The 15,496-nt window shown below is 43.9% G+C and overlaps 1 protein-coding gene across 1 annotated transcript; it reads right to left on the minus strand.

The window, feature by feature from the left end:
* Positions 1 to 10,418: 10,418 nt before the first annotated feature.
* Positions 10,419 to 12,291, minus strand: LOC149470576 (uncharacterized). Its single transcript, XM_089662416.1, has one exon. The coding sequence runs from the start codon at positions 11,991 to 11,993 to the stop codon at positions 10,845 to 10,847; it is 1,149 nt and encodes a 382-aa protein (XP_089518542.1). The 5' UTR covers positions 11,994 to 12,291; the 3' UTR covers positions 10,419 to 10,844.
* Between the last annotated feature and the right edge of the window lie 3,205 nt (positions 12,292 to 15,496).

Raw genomic sequence — 15,496 nt, forward strand, 5'->3', positions numbered from 1 at the left:
GGGAGAGTGATGGGAGATATGATCAAATACAATCTCATTACCTCCTCTGCTCACACTTCCAGCAACGTCTCCTCTATAATTCCTCCCACATGGAGCTTCCTGTCTGTGCCTGACATCACTTCCTGACTGTGCCTGACATCACTTCCTGTCTGTGCCCGACATCACTTTGTCTTTGCCTGACTTCACTTCTTGTCTGTGCCTGACATCACTTTCTGTCTTTACCTGACATCACTTCCTGTCTGTGCCTGACCTCACTTCCCGTCTGTGCCTGACATCACTTCCCATCTGTACCTGACCTCCCTTCCCGTCTGTTTCTGACATCAGTTGCTGTCTGTTCCTGACATCACTTCCTGTCTGTGCCTGACATCACTTCCCATCTGTACCTGACCTCCCTTCCCGTTCGTTTTCTGACATCAGTTCCTGTCTGTTCCTGACATCACTTCCTGTCTGTAACTTACCTCACTTCCTGAATATACCTGACCTCACTTTCTGTCTGAGCCCGACATCACTTCCTGTCTGTGCCTGACATCACTATCTGTCTGTGCCCGACATCACTTCCCATCTGTGCCCGACATTGCTTTATATCTTTGCCTGAAACACTTCCTGTCTATGCCTGATATCACTTCCTGTCTGTAACTTACCTCACTTCCTGAATATACCTGACCTCACTTCCTGTCTGAGCTTGACATCACTTCCTGTCTGTGCCTGACATAATTTCCTGTCTGAGCCTGACCTCACTTCCCGTCTGTGCCTGACATCACTTCCCATCTGTACCTGACCTCCCTTCCCATCTGTTTCTGACATCAGTTGCTGTCTGTTCCTGACATCACTTCCTGTCTGTGCCTGACATCACTTCCCATCTGTACCTGACCTCCCTTCCCGTTCGTTTTCTGACATCAGTTCCTGTCTGTTCCTGACATCACTTCCTGTCTGTAACTTACCTCACTTCCTGAATATACCTGACCTCACTTTCTGTCTGAGCCCGACATCACTTCCTGTCTGTGCCTGACATCACTATCTGTCTGTGCCCGACATCACTTCCCATCTGTGCCCGACATTGCTTTATATCTTTGCCTGAAACACTTCCTGTCTATGCCTGATATCACTTCCTGTCTGTAACTTACCTCACTTCCTGAATATACCTGACCTCACTTCCTGTCTGAGCTTGACATCACTTCCTGTCTGTGCCTGACATAATTTCCTGTCTGAGCCCGACCTCACTTCCCATCTGTGCCCGACATCGCTTTATGTCTTTACCTGACCTCACTTCCTTCCTGTTCTCGACCTCACTTCCCATCTGTGCCCAACATTGCTTTATGTCTTTACCTGACCTCACTTCATGTCTGTGCCCAACCTCACTTCCCGCCTGTTCCCGATATTGCTTTATGTCTTTGCCTGACCTCACTTCCTATCTGTGCCTAACATCACTTCCTGTCTGTGCCTGACCTCACTTCCCGTTTGTTCCTGACCTCAATTCCTGTCTGTACCTGACCTCACTTCCTGTCTGTGCCTGACATCACTTCTTTTCTTTACCTTACATCACTTTATGCCTTAACTGACCTCACTTCCTGAATATACCTGACCCCATTTCCTGTCTGTGCCTGATATTACTTCCTGTCTGTACCTGACATCTTCTTGTCTGTAACTTAAATCATTTCCTGTCTGTAACTTCCCTCACTTTCTGAATATACCTGACCTCACTTCCTGTCTGAGCCCGAAATCACTTCCTGTCTGTGCCCGACATCACTTCCTGTATGTTCCCGACATCACTTCCTGTCTGAGCCAGATATCTCTTCCTGTCTTTGCTTGACCTCTCTTCCTGTCTGTGCCTGACATCACTTCCTGTCTGTGCCCGACCTCACTTCCTGTCTGTGTCCGACATAACTTCCCCTCTGTGCCTGGCATCACTTCCCGTTTGTTCCTGACATCACTTCCTGTCTGTACCTGACCTCATTTCCTGTCTGTGCCTGACATCACTTCCTGTCTATACCTGACATCACTTGTCTGTAACTTACCTCACTTCCTGAATATACCTGACCTCATTTAATGTCTGTGCCTGAAATCACCTCTCTGTACCTGACATTACTTCCATTCTGTACATGACATCACTTCCCATCTGTGCTCAACATCAATTCCTGCCTTTGCCTGACCTCACTTCCTGACTGTACCTGACATCACTCCCTGTCTGTGCCTGACATCACTTCTTGTCTGTACCTTACCTCACTTCCTGAATAAACCTGACCTCACTTCCCGTCTGTGCCTGACATCACTTCCTGTCTGACATCCCTGACATCTGTACCTGACATAATTTCCTGTCTGTACCTGACATCACTTCCTGTCTGTGCCTGACATCACTTCTTGTCTGTACCTTACCTCACTTCCTGTCTGTAACTTATCTCACTTCCTGAATAAACCTGACCTCACTTCCCGTCTGTGCCTGACATCACTTCCTGTCTGACATCCCTGACATCTGTACCTGACATCATTTCCTGTCTGTACCTGACATCACTTCCTGTCTCCGTATATGTGTGATCACCACCTTGTGGAACTCAGAAGAATGGCAGCCTGTGAAATGTAAGAAAATGAAACCAAACTGCGTACGATGACAGCAAGATTTATAACCTCCTTCAGCTTTGGAAAGTTTTACCCCCTTCATGATCAGGGCATTTTTTTTGCTGTTCAGCACTGCACTACTTTAACTGGCAATTGTGTGGTCATGCTACACTGTACACAAATTAAATTGACATAAGAGCTTTCTTTTGGTGGTATTTAAACACCACGGGGGGGTTTTATTTTTTAATTCTGAAAACAAATGATATTTTCTACTTTGTTATAAAACATATCCCATATGTAACGTGCATGTAAGATTTGAGTAGCTGAGATGTGATCTGTAGAAAATATGACAATGTAGATTTAGCATTCCATGTTATAATAATATAAGATGTGTTCAGAATTGATGTGACATAAATGTACAGATGTGAGTAGCTGAGATGTGATCAGTAGCAATATGTAATTATAAATTTAGTTTCATTCCTTGTTTTTAAAGATGTATTCAGTCATATATTCAGTCATAGGTACTCAGAGACATGTGCCCACCCATTAGTATCTGAAAAGACAGAGCAGCTTCTAGGCTGAAAGTGACACCTAAGTGCCAATAAGATTTGTCACCTCCTGGGAAACCTGGAAGGAAAGGGCTCTAGACAGGTTGGCTTCATGACACAGCGGGAGACCAGAGCTTTGAAGTATATCAGTAGATCAAAGGAATATGTTTCACCTCTCATAAAAGCTAAAATAGTTGCAGAGAGATGAAAATACTTCCTTCTGATTGGACACTCTGTGGGCGACATCTGCATGTAAAACTGTATTTGTGGCCTATGTGGGGTCCCAGAGAAATGCAGGAAATGGTTATATGGTGCCTGATTGTGACAGCTAAACAGTGATTGGTACTGTCATGATCGGACTGATGCGCTGGTGTCGGAAATTCAATCCCCGACTTGGTGATTCAAACCGTTCCTGGTCCAATCGACTTTGGGCATTTCAGTACCCAGAATGTCCTGTGGTCTGGTACAGGAACACCCCCCAAAGTTGACTGGCCAAGGAGTAATGTCCAGCCTACATCCATATTCCCATAAATTGAGGACCCTGAGATATGGACGTGGTGATTCGTATGAAGTCCGTTCTATTGACTAATGGATTGCTGACTTTCTCTGACTTGCTCCAGTCGCAGGATGACTCTGGGTAAAAGTTTTATTTCTGTTTTATTCCCGTTTATTTTATAGTCAATAGCCTATTGTGTGTCTTCTTGTATTTTTTGTAACTTTTTATACTTTGTACATATTTTATGCACTGCCCACTTTCGGGATATTAAATCATAAAATGAATAAGTGACTTCTGGGTATTTAAGCTCGGGCTCATATCTCCGGAGAGATTAGATTGTATTGAAGTGTCTTTATATACTCGGCCAAGTTCCTTGCCAATCTGGATGCAATTGCACTGCGTGTTAGCATATTGTAAGGGTGACAGGTCTGCCAGACGGAGATCTGTGTGTGTGTGGTGGCCCAGCAGGCCAGTCAAAATCTGTTGGGTGGTGGCAAGCTACCGTTTGTTGTGTGTCTGGTGTGGGGGTATGTGGACAGTGGAAGAGGGACTAACACCGGGGTTCTAGCTTGTAGGATAGCTGGAGGAATCCTAGAAGGGTGTTAATTGCTAGGCTGCTCCTCAACCCTTATTGTGCACCAGATTGTCTGTCTGCCCGTGTGTGTGGTCAGCCAGCTGGATTGGAGTGGAGTCTCCCTCCAGTGGTGGCCAGAGGTAGTGCGGGCTGTGATAGTATATCACGGCCGGTCTTATATATGTATATATATTTAGATTAACTCCCCCTTATTCCCTCTTACCCCAAGTCATGGCCGCACGTGCGTGCCTCGGTTAGCTAGTCGCTGTGGGCGTGTGCGTCTGGGTTGGATCCGTGACACCATAAAATCAGATTTCTTCATACATGTAGTACAACGTGTATTCTGCTCCGTGACTTTGGTAGAAGCATAGCTGAATCCGTGGATATTGATTGGTTTGTGTGAAGTTATGGCGTCTACAAACTATGGGATATAGAATGGAATTTATGCAGCTTTTACGTCGCTGTTACTTTCTGACTGCCGATCACATTTCTTGAGGCAGTAAAATGCCCGGACCTTACAAACATCCCCAAATGTCCTTTTTATGGGAAGGATACATCCCAAGGTATGTGCTGAGAGGCATGTTGTGTCCATGGAACATTTACAGTTTTTGCCATAAGTTATTGGAAAATGAAAAACAAAATCAATTTTTTTACACCAAGTTGTAATTCAATGAGCTATTTCTGGCACATGCCATGGGAATATGTGGAATTACACCCCAAAACACATTCTGCTACTGCTCCCCAGTATGAGGACACCCCAAGTGACAGACTTTCTGGCAGCCTTGCCACATACAGGTCCCAAAATCCAATGACCACCTTAAAGAGGCTTTGTCAATCATCTTACAGTGACAGGATGGGGGGGGGGGGGGTAAAATATGAACCTGCAGCCACTTGCTGGGGATTCAGATTTTTAACAATGCTGCAGACGTGTTATTTCCCCCCACACTGCCCACCGCTATACAGCCGGGAGTGTGTGGAATTTAGTAAACCCGAATGTCGGCTGTCATGTGGAAGTGATACAAGTGGCTGTGAAGCCGCCTATCATTCCCATACCCACCACTGAGATGTGCCCCTCCCCCTGACACCATGTGGGATAGCAGAGCCTGGTGCTGTCATGGTGGGTGTCACTGGGAAGGACAGAGAGGCTCCTACATAGGAACACAGTGATCCCCACACATGTTACATATCAGCGCACACGCCGGAGGGAGAGCAATGATTGGAGCACCAGTGCTCCTGTGTAACTCTATACTGATGACCTGGAGGGGCTATTAAAGCGTTCCAAGTGCACACAGTGTTACGGCTTGACATGTTGGGAATCCCATTTCCTCGGCACAACCTCATCTTTTATATTTCACCAGAAAATAGGTCATGAATTGCATTTATGTGCTCAGAAATAAACGTTACTATATTGTTCCTGAAATGTTGCCTTTCATAAACTGTTGTGCTAATATCATGTAACATAGAAAATGACAACTCCCAACATTGTATTATATAGGGTGTCTGCTATCAAAGAATACATCAGATTTGGGGTTTAGTGATCTTCAGGAATAAAATGATTTTTAAAAAGTGTAAACAAAAAATAAAAAAAAATCTCTAGGACTCCATGGACCCCTTCATTCCTCACCGTCTCCAGGAAACGGGAACCCATAGAGAAGCCAAGTGTCCCCCGACTTCCTCTCCAGGCTGGGATGTCACTCTGGTCGGACGCCACCTACAGGGGAAGAAGCAGACTGCACCGGCCTACATCTGCTCTATGCTTTGTGTGATCAGGATGGCGGCTATTTCTCCATAAACACAGAGCGCCCTAAACACGAGGTAAACGTGGTGCAGCATTGAGCCCCGTCCAGCTGTAATGTAGACTTTGACAGGCTGCAGGCAGCGGGGCTGGACGCTGTACCTGTGCCTACCAGGTGTATTATAGTGCCAGCATTGCACCCACAGGGGCTGGACCCCCCATGTACAATGGGCCTAAGAGATACCATCAGCTTGTGTCCCATTCCACCAGACTCCTAGAACTGGAAGAGGACATTTTTTTTTTTGGGGGGGGGGGTGTTGTAGAAGAACCCAGACCACGGTATTGTGCGGTGAAAATATCATCCAACTTTATTCATCATATATATGTGACACTTTAACAACAGAAGAAAAGAGATAGATTGTTTACATTTCAAGGATCTATTTATACCATTTAAATCATCTATGCTAAGAAACTGATTAACATGTGACACGCCCCTCATTAATACCAGCCCCACCCACTTATGTAACCCTCTAAACATCCAAATCCCTGTAACTTCCCAGAAGACACTTTCATCTTTTATCCATAACAAGCTGATTGGGTACAAGAGAACCCCGAGCCCCTCCTGCTCATTCCCACACAACAAGTCCATGTCACCATCTACAAGGTGAGAGGACCTGAAGGAGAACAAGACCATGACCACCAGGACCATCGCCTGACTGAAGCCATGCTCACATTTCTTTCTAATGCTGCTTCTATGGTCTACTCAGATACAGATTTGGCAGATGTACATTCGTGTCTTCAAGGAGCTGATCAAACATGACCTGTGCTTGACCATCTATTTTGGGGTCCAGAGGTGACATTAGGGGTCTGATAGACCTCTTGTGTTTCTTTAAAAAGGACCTGTGACCAGCAATATGTTATCACATGCGAGGCTATTAACCCCCTATATGGCAATAATAAAGTTCACACAAAGAAAAGTGTAAAGTAACACACTGTAAATGAAAAAACACACAAAACAGATTTTAAAGCCCCCAGTTCCCGTATACATGAGCAATTGCAAGGGTTGGGTGCGGTTATGTAGGAAAACATCAATCACACTACACATTGTACATATCTCTGCACACACCAGAGGGAGAGGAATAACTCTAGGGCCAACATTCATGGTTCACTATATAAACTGGTGACTGTAAAGGCTTTTAAAGCGTCCCCTATGGACAATTTCAGGTACTTTGTCACCATTTCACAAATACGCACAATTTTTAAAGTTTGACATGTTTCTGATCTATATACTTGATGCCAACACAATATTTTATATTTCACCAAACAAATTGGGTCATATATTGAGTTTTTTGTGTATTAAAATGATCTTTAGTATGTTTTTTTACAGAAAATATGCATTTGAGAAACAACTGTGCTAATATCCTGTGACATAGAAAATGGCAACTATCACATTTATATTCTCCAGGGTCTCTGCTTCAGAAAATAAAATATGTTTGCAGGGTTCAAGTAATCTTCTGTTCTAAAATGTGAATTTAATCATGTACATAAAAAAGCAAAGCCACCATATTACTAAACCCATCCAAGAAAATGGATCCCACTTCCCCCCACCCAGGTGACTGTTGGAACTCCTTTACCTTGTGTAGATATCTCCTTCTGAGATCTTCATGATCTAATATAAACGTACAACACTCTCTGACACCAGTTTGTAGGCTCCGCCTTGATCTTCTGAGGTAGTCAGCCACCATGTAGCTCTGTGACACCACCTTAGGTGATGGAGCCACTTCTGCTGTCAGCTCTGCTATACCATCAATGGTGTCATTGGTTATCTGATCCATGACTCCAGTACACCGGTTCATCTTACTTATCTTAGATTACTTAGATTCCCCATCCCGTCTATGAAGGGCTCACTGCATAAAACATCTCCACTCCAGAGAAAATGTTTCTTCTCACTGGAAGGCCAGGGGAGTATTGGGAGAAATTGAGGCTTTCCCTTACAGATATGGGGGAAGGGCAACATCACCTAAAGTACAGCTATGGGTGGAATTGAAGGGAAGACATTTTAGAACGCCCCTTCCACAAAAGAAGCAATATCATCTTGAAGGACTAGGAATCCATTGGATTAATGGGGATTAAACATTCTGCAATTACATTGAGGCACCATGAAATTTTACTGGCCTGTGATTGGCTCTCCTATTGTTAGTGAAGTGAGACTCTCCTTGTTGGTTTCATTAATGGAAATAAACCATGTGAAATGTTTCTCCCAAATCCAATACACCTTTTACAGCAGGACAGTAAATATCAGAACACAATTCAAACATCAGACCAACAGCAGGAAGTCTGCTAACTGAATGTGTAATGCAATCTGTCATTAGCATTCCCAGAGTTCCCTCTGCAACATAGTTGTATCAGCTGTTGGTCCTGTCTGTAGATCTGTTATTTTCCCACCTTCTGTAACAGGGTGACAACCCTGATCATTCTGCAGGAACATTACACAGCAGCGTTGTCACCCTGTACAGGGAAGTCTTAGATAGATTATAAGTAAGACACACAACAAGTAAAGCCCAACTTCAGCTAACGCTTCTACAGCAGTTACAGCAACAGGTTCTCTATAAGGTCCAACCCCCCATATGAATGACAACTGACAGTTGTGAGCACCCCCAGCAGTGTTATAGGATTTGCCCCAACCCCTCCAACTGCCATTTTTCCCAAAAGGCTTGGCCTTCTACAGGAAGTAGAAAAAACAAACAAACAATCTACTGGGAGGGACAACAAAAAAATACAATAGGAGACTCGGAAAAACAAAACCTGCTCTGCTAATGACAGATTTCATTATTAATGTCATTAGTGATTTTGCCCATAGTTACACTTTGGTGCCAACGTTGTAATATTTCCAGGGAGAAGAAGTTTTCTTTACAAACTTTACACCAAAAAGAGATGTGTGCACCCAGAGTGATTATTGTGAACCCCAATCAGAGGAATGTCAGTCCCCCGGAAGAAGTGGTAGGAATATGACCGCACACTCAGCACTTTGTAAGTTCAGATCTCTGGCAGTTGTATTGTGTGATTAGTCTATGGAGAGGAGTAATAGCTGGAAAGAGAAAACATGGAACAAGGATTTCTGATCTTCACCTGATGGAATCCCATTTGGCAGAACCACATGGAACACAAGTGGCCAGCTGGGCTTACGTTTTACTGCTGAATACATCCCCTAAATCAGCAGTAACTCAGTATTGGAAGGCCTGCATCAGCTTGGGATGTTGTTTTCTCACTGAACAGAGACTTCTTTCTAGCTGGTGTCACAGACACAGACCTGCCTGAAAGGTTGTCATCCATGAGAGGAGATGAGATGTGGAAAGGAAGCATTGATAACGGGAGAGGAGATGGAACATGTAATGGGAGGAATGGACAAGGTGGGCTTAGCTGGAGATCTCAAGCCTGGCTGATCATGTATCAATAGTCAGAAGAACCTGGAATGGACTCTCCCACTGAGGCTTCAGAGACTTGGTAAGATGACAATAGACCCCATCCTAGTCTCTGGTACTGAGGCAATGTTGGTCATGTATTACCTCAGGATCCAGAAATGAAGAAAATGCTTGGAAACACAACTCAGTTGGTGAATCATGAAAATGCATTACATGTTCATTCAAAGCTCCATAAAAAAGATAAAGATGAGAATCATGAGGGAAGCTGTTCAGTTATTGATGCTAATCTTAAAAAAAATTGTCAAAGATAAAATATTCAAATCCCTTCTAGTTGTGTATTGATGGACATAAGCACTAAACTCAGTTCATCCGATGATTACATTCCAGTTTGCTCAGATTTTAGTTTGTTCCTTTAAAGTAGCATTTTATTGTTTCCCTTCTTCTCTAGCTTGTGGGATGACATTGGGGATGTGAAACTAGCCTGTGACACCTGAAACTTCTTTAACCTCCCTAGCGGTCTGATTATGTACATATTTCTGTGCTCAAAGTGGTACTTTTTTGCATGGAAATATGTATTTTTTTTTATTGTCGGCCTGTAATTTTTAGGAATAATTCACTGAAATCTATCTGAACACGAGTCTAGTAAATATCCCGGGTAGGATAAAATTTGAAACACAAAATCATTTAATAAATAATAATTTATTATTATTATTCATTAAATAATAAACAAAATAATTTTATAAAATAATCATAAAAAATAATAATATAATAATAAATTTAATTAAATAATATAATCAAACCAAAAACACTGAAATGTGAAATAGAGCGCCAAGTTCGCACATCGCTGAGCTCAGTCGCAAAATTGTTTTCAGTGTCTGATGATGAATTTCCCCAACAAATCATTATCACTCAATTCTGCAAGTGGTTCTGATTTACTATCGCTGTTCTCTAGCCGGTCTAAAACCGATTTTGACCTAAAGGGACACTTTTTGGACGCCATGGACGTTTCTCAGTTTCCAAGCAGAAAGAACAGTAAAAATGCAGGCAGGGTGCTGGACAAAGCACTCGGGACAAAATATATGTGAAATGGTTTGATACAGTAATGTTTTATTATGTGATTTTAGTGTATTTAGTGAATGTCACTTTTTTTCATTTTCAAATTTCCCGCCATTCCATCCCCCGTACGTCCTGACGCTCGCAGGGGACGGAACCCAGATGACAGATGCCGGCATCCGCCACAGGACATTACAGGGGACACTGCAGGAGGGACATTGTGGGAGCGAAGGACAAGGTAAGTGATTGAGGGATCCCGGAGCAAGGCTGCAGGGTATTCCCGAGTGTAGCTCAGGGTTACAGCTTGTGGTACTGAAACTTTACCCCAAGCTACACTCAGGAATACCACCAGGGGGTTTAATATCTCTTTTCTTCCAGAATTTAATCTATGCTGAAATTTGTGAATCCTCTGGTGATAGATTAGCCCAGCATTGACTGTAAAAGTTTTATCACATTGAGAGCATTAAAATGGCTTCTCTCCAGTGTGAACCCTCTGGTGTCTGATAAGATCTGACTTCTCTGTAAAAGATTTATTACATTCAGAACACTGATATGGCTTCTCTCCAGTGTGAATCCTCTGGTGTCTGATGAGATTGGACTTCACTGTAAAAGATTTATCACATTTAGAACACTGATATGGCTTCTCTCCAGTGTGAATCCTCTGGTGTATGATAAGATGTGACTTATGTTTAAAAGCTTTATCACAGTTAGAACACTTATATGGCTTCTCTCCAGTGTGAATCATCTGGTGTGTGATAAGTTCTGACTTCTGAGTAAAGGCTTTTACACATTCAGAACACTGATATGACTTCTCTCCAGTGTGAACAATCTGGTGTATGATAAGATGTGACTTCCTTTTAAAAGCTTTATCACATTCAGAACACGGATATGGCTTCTCTCCAGTGTGAATCATCTGGTGTGTGATAAGATCTGACTTCTGTTTAAAAGCTTTATCACATTCAGAACACTGATATGGCTTCTCTCCAGTGTGAACCCTCTGGTGTCTGATAAGATTTGACTTCTGAGTAAAAGCTTTATCACATTTAGAACACTGATATGGCTTCTCTCCAGTGTGAATTCTCAGGTGTATTTTAACCTTCCTCTTGGTTGTAAAGGTTTTGCCACATTCAGAACAATGATATGGCTTCTCTCCAGTGTGAATCATCTGGTGTCTGATAAGATCTGACTTCTGTGTAAAAGCTTTGTCACATTCAGAACACTGATATGACTTCTCTCCAGTGTGAATCATCTGATGTCTGATAAGATCTGACTTCTGTGTAAAAGCTTTATCACATTCAGAACACTGAGATGACTTCTCTCCAGTGTGAACAATCTGGTGTCTGATAAGATTTGACTTCACTGTAAAAGCTTTATCACATTCAGAACACTGATATGGCTTCTCTCCAGTGTGAACAATCTGGTGTACGATAAGATATGACTTCTGTTTAAAAGCTTTATCACATTTAAAACACTTATATGGCTTCTCTCCAGTGTGAACTCTTTGGTGTACTATAAGGTGTCCCTTGCGTGTAAAAGTTTTGTCACATTTAGAACAATGATATGACTTCCCTCCATTGTGAACCTTCTGGTGTGTGATATATTTTCTCTCCATTGTAAAATCTCCAAACAAGTAGTTTGAAATGACTCCTCTTATGTATACTGGGGTTGGACTTTATTGTAAAGCCATTGTCACTTCCAGAACACTGAAATTACTTTTCTCCTGCTGGATCAATGTGGAAGAGGATCCAAACCATGACTTTTAGAACACAGATATGACTTGTATCCCGTGTGAATCCTCCAGTGAACTGCAAAAATGAACTTCAGTCAATTAAGACACCCATATGTCTTGTTTTCCATGTGACTCAGCTGTATTCATGAAAACCAACATGACCGAAAACTTGGTTCATCAATCCACCTGTACAAAAAAAAAATTAAAATGCTACATAAAGTATTTTTCTATTTTTAATGTTCATTACTAAATATATCTTATGAATAGAAAGAATATGTACAGCATTATCTACAGTATTTTTTTAATCAAATAGATTTTATTAATAAAGTTTCTAAGTGCGCACAGTATTCCCAACATTCAGCCCAGACAATGGAGTCATACATTCTCACGTATAGGCAGTTGTGGCACTGTTACAGATCATACAGAACAATAACTTGCTTTGTCTACTGCGGTGTCTGTGGTGTCTGTGGTCGGTCTTTGGACAGGGAAGTGGTATTCTAATGGAAGTAGTTAAGCGCAGTCTGGGGTCGGTTCCGTTACATCCCCAAAAAGACTTGCAGCTGGAATTGCAGCCAAAGGGAGTCCTACAAAGTATTGACTCCGGGGGGCCGAATACAAATGCTGCCACACTTTTCACAGATTTATTGGTCACAAATGTTGGAAACCATTTCTCATTTTCCTTCAACTTCACAATTATGTGCCACTTTGTGTCGGTCTATCACATCCAATCCCAATAAATACATTGTAACATGACAACATGGGGGGGCATTTCAAGGCACTGTAATGTGTATTGCTATCATGTAAAGGACCAATAGCCTCCTATATGATGGCATATAGGTGACAGGTTCTCTTTATGGAGACCCCCGGGGTCTATTAGACTCTGGATGTCTCCTGTCTGTTCCACTGCAGATGATGGAACACAGACCGCCTTTCATCAGCTGCTTCCCCGGCACTGATCCCGGAGAATGACAGCTCTAGTCCAGGAAGTGATGTCATCCACGTCATACATGTCACTTCCTGGTCTGTGTACAGGAGGTCCGCTGAGCTCCCGCCACCCTTCCCAGTGACACCCACCATGACAGCACCGGGCTCCACTGTCCCACATGGTGTAATAGGGGGAGGGGCACATCTCAGTGGTGGGTGTGGGAATGATAGGCGGCTTCACAACAACTTGTATCACTTCCACATGACAGCCGACATTCGGATTTACTAAAGTCCACACACTCCCGGCTGTATAGCGGTGGGCAGTGTGGGGGGAAATAACACGTCTGCAGCGTTGTTAACAATCCAAATCTCCAGCAAATGGCTGCAGATTCAAATATAACCGCCCCCCATCCTGACATCCTAGGATGGTTGCCTGAGCTGCCTTATGCTGGGCGTGGAGCCAGGTGCACAGTCATTGGTAATTGAGTGGTATGTGGGTGGAGCCAGGTGCACAGTCATTGATAATAAAGTGGTATGTGGGTGGAGTCAGGTGCACAGTCAATGGTAATAAAGTGGTATGTGGGTGGAGCCAGGTGCACAGTCATTGGTAATAAAGTGGTATGTGGGTGGAGCCAGGTGCACAGTCATTGGTAATTGAGTGGTATGTGGGTGGAGCCATGTGCACAGTCATTGGTAATAAATCGGTATGTGGGTGGAGCCAGGTGCACAGTCATTGATAATAAAGTGGTATGTGGGTGGAGCCAGGTGCATGGCCATTGGTAATTGAATAGTATGTGGGTGGAGCCAGGTGCACAGTCATTGGTAATAAAGTGGTATGTGGGTGGAGCCAGGTGCAGTCATTAGTAATAAAGTGGTATGTGGGTGAAGCCAGGCGCACAGTCATTGATAATAAAGTGGTATGTGGGTGGAGCCAGGTGCACAGTCATTAAGTGGTATGTGGGTGGAGCCAGGTGCTTGGTCATTGGTAGTTGAGCGGTATGTGGGTGGAGCCAGGTACACGGTCATTGGTAGTTGAGCGGTATGTGGGTGGAGCCAGGTGCACAGTCATTAAGTGGTATGTGGGTGGAGCCAGGTACATGGTCATTGGTAGTTGAGCGGTATGTGGGTGGAGCCAGGTACACGGTCATTGGTAGTTGAGCGGTATGTGGGTGGAGCCAGGTGCATGGTCATTTTCAAAGGCAAGTTGTGTCAGTTGCTTTTTCAAAAGTTATTGGAGCCCCAAAAACATTATTTGATAGCCCTCCTCCCCCAACCAATACTAATAAGCCTTTACCCCCCCACCTTGTGACACCAGATATACTCACCCACGTCCCCCATACAGGTCCCTCACCTCCGGGTCCTGGTGGGGGAACTTCTGATCCAGCTCTGCAATTCCCCCCCTGAGATCACCTCTCCTCTGCCGTCCCCCCGTGATGACATCATCCTGTTCTCTATTTTGAGAGGACCCCACTGGAGCCCATCCAATAGGAAGTGTCCATGTCAGGCAGGCACCAATGTGGTCACCCAAAGAAGGACCCAAACCAGGAAGTAAACAATAGCAGACTCGGGGTGGTCATGTGATCACAGATACAGGAAAGTATAAAAGGAATTTTACATTAGAGGGGTATTGTTTTCTTTAATAGAATGGTCAGATAGAGGGGGAGGAGTTTATCATGGGGGAGGAGTTTATCATGGGGAGGGGCTGTAAAAGATTACTTTACTTGGAAGATGATGTTTATTAACCACTTCCTGACCGTGCTCTAAATGAAAGATGGCTGCAGTGCGGCTCTCTCATTCTGGGAGGTTATCCGTGGACGTTACCCCAGAACAACGCCCCCCACATGGCCCCCTGGGGTCCTTCTGACACAGCTGATCACAGATTGTGGGGAAAAGCCAATCACAGCTCATCACTTGCCAGTTATTGACATTCCTTTCCTTCTGTGCTGGCACAGCTGCCTATCAGTGACACCTCATCAATGCTCATCAGTGACACCGAGAAATGACCTATTTGCAACATTTCATGACACAAACTAAGAAAACCTTTTTTCCCAACATTTTCAGTTTGAGTCCCACTCCATGTACCTTTTTAATATGTCTCCTCTACTCCTCCTCTTCATATTACTATCCTGCGTTCCCAAAATCTCACTTCTTTACCCCTCTGCTCCACCCCAAAACTTGTACATCTCACCCTCACTGCTACCATCTCCCTACTACTGCTCTCATCACCTTCTGCTGATACTTCACTCTCCTGCTGACCCAAACACCAGGACTGGAAGGCATGTGCGCTCATGTACATCCCGCTCCCATCTTACTTTCCTCACCCATCTTCTTCTCTTCACCTCTGGGGATATCTCCTCAAACCATGGTCCTCCACTACTTCACCCCCGCACCAGGCACCCTCCTTCTCCTAACCTCTGGGGATATCTCCCCAAACCCTGGTCCTCCACTATTTCACCCCCACA

This window comes from Staurois parvus, unplaced genomic scaffold (assembly GCF_062004578.1).
Source record: "Staurois parvus isolate SC_StPar_1 unplaced genomic scaffold, SC_StPar_1.0 ptg000038l, whole genome shotgun sequence".
Classification (NCBI taxonomy): Eukaryota; Metazoa; Chordata; class Amphibia; order Anura; family Ranidae; genus Staurois; species Staurois parvus.

Excerpts from the sequence above, each read along its gene's own strand:
- LOC149470576 (XM_089662416.1), bottom strand. The coding sequence starts at position 11,993 with ATGGAGAGAAAATATATCACACACCAGAAGGTTCACAATGGAGGGAAG.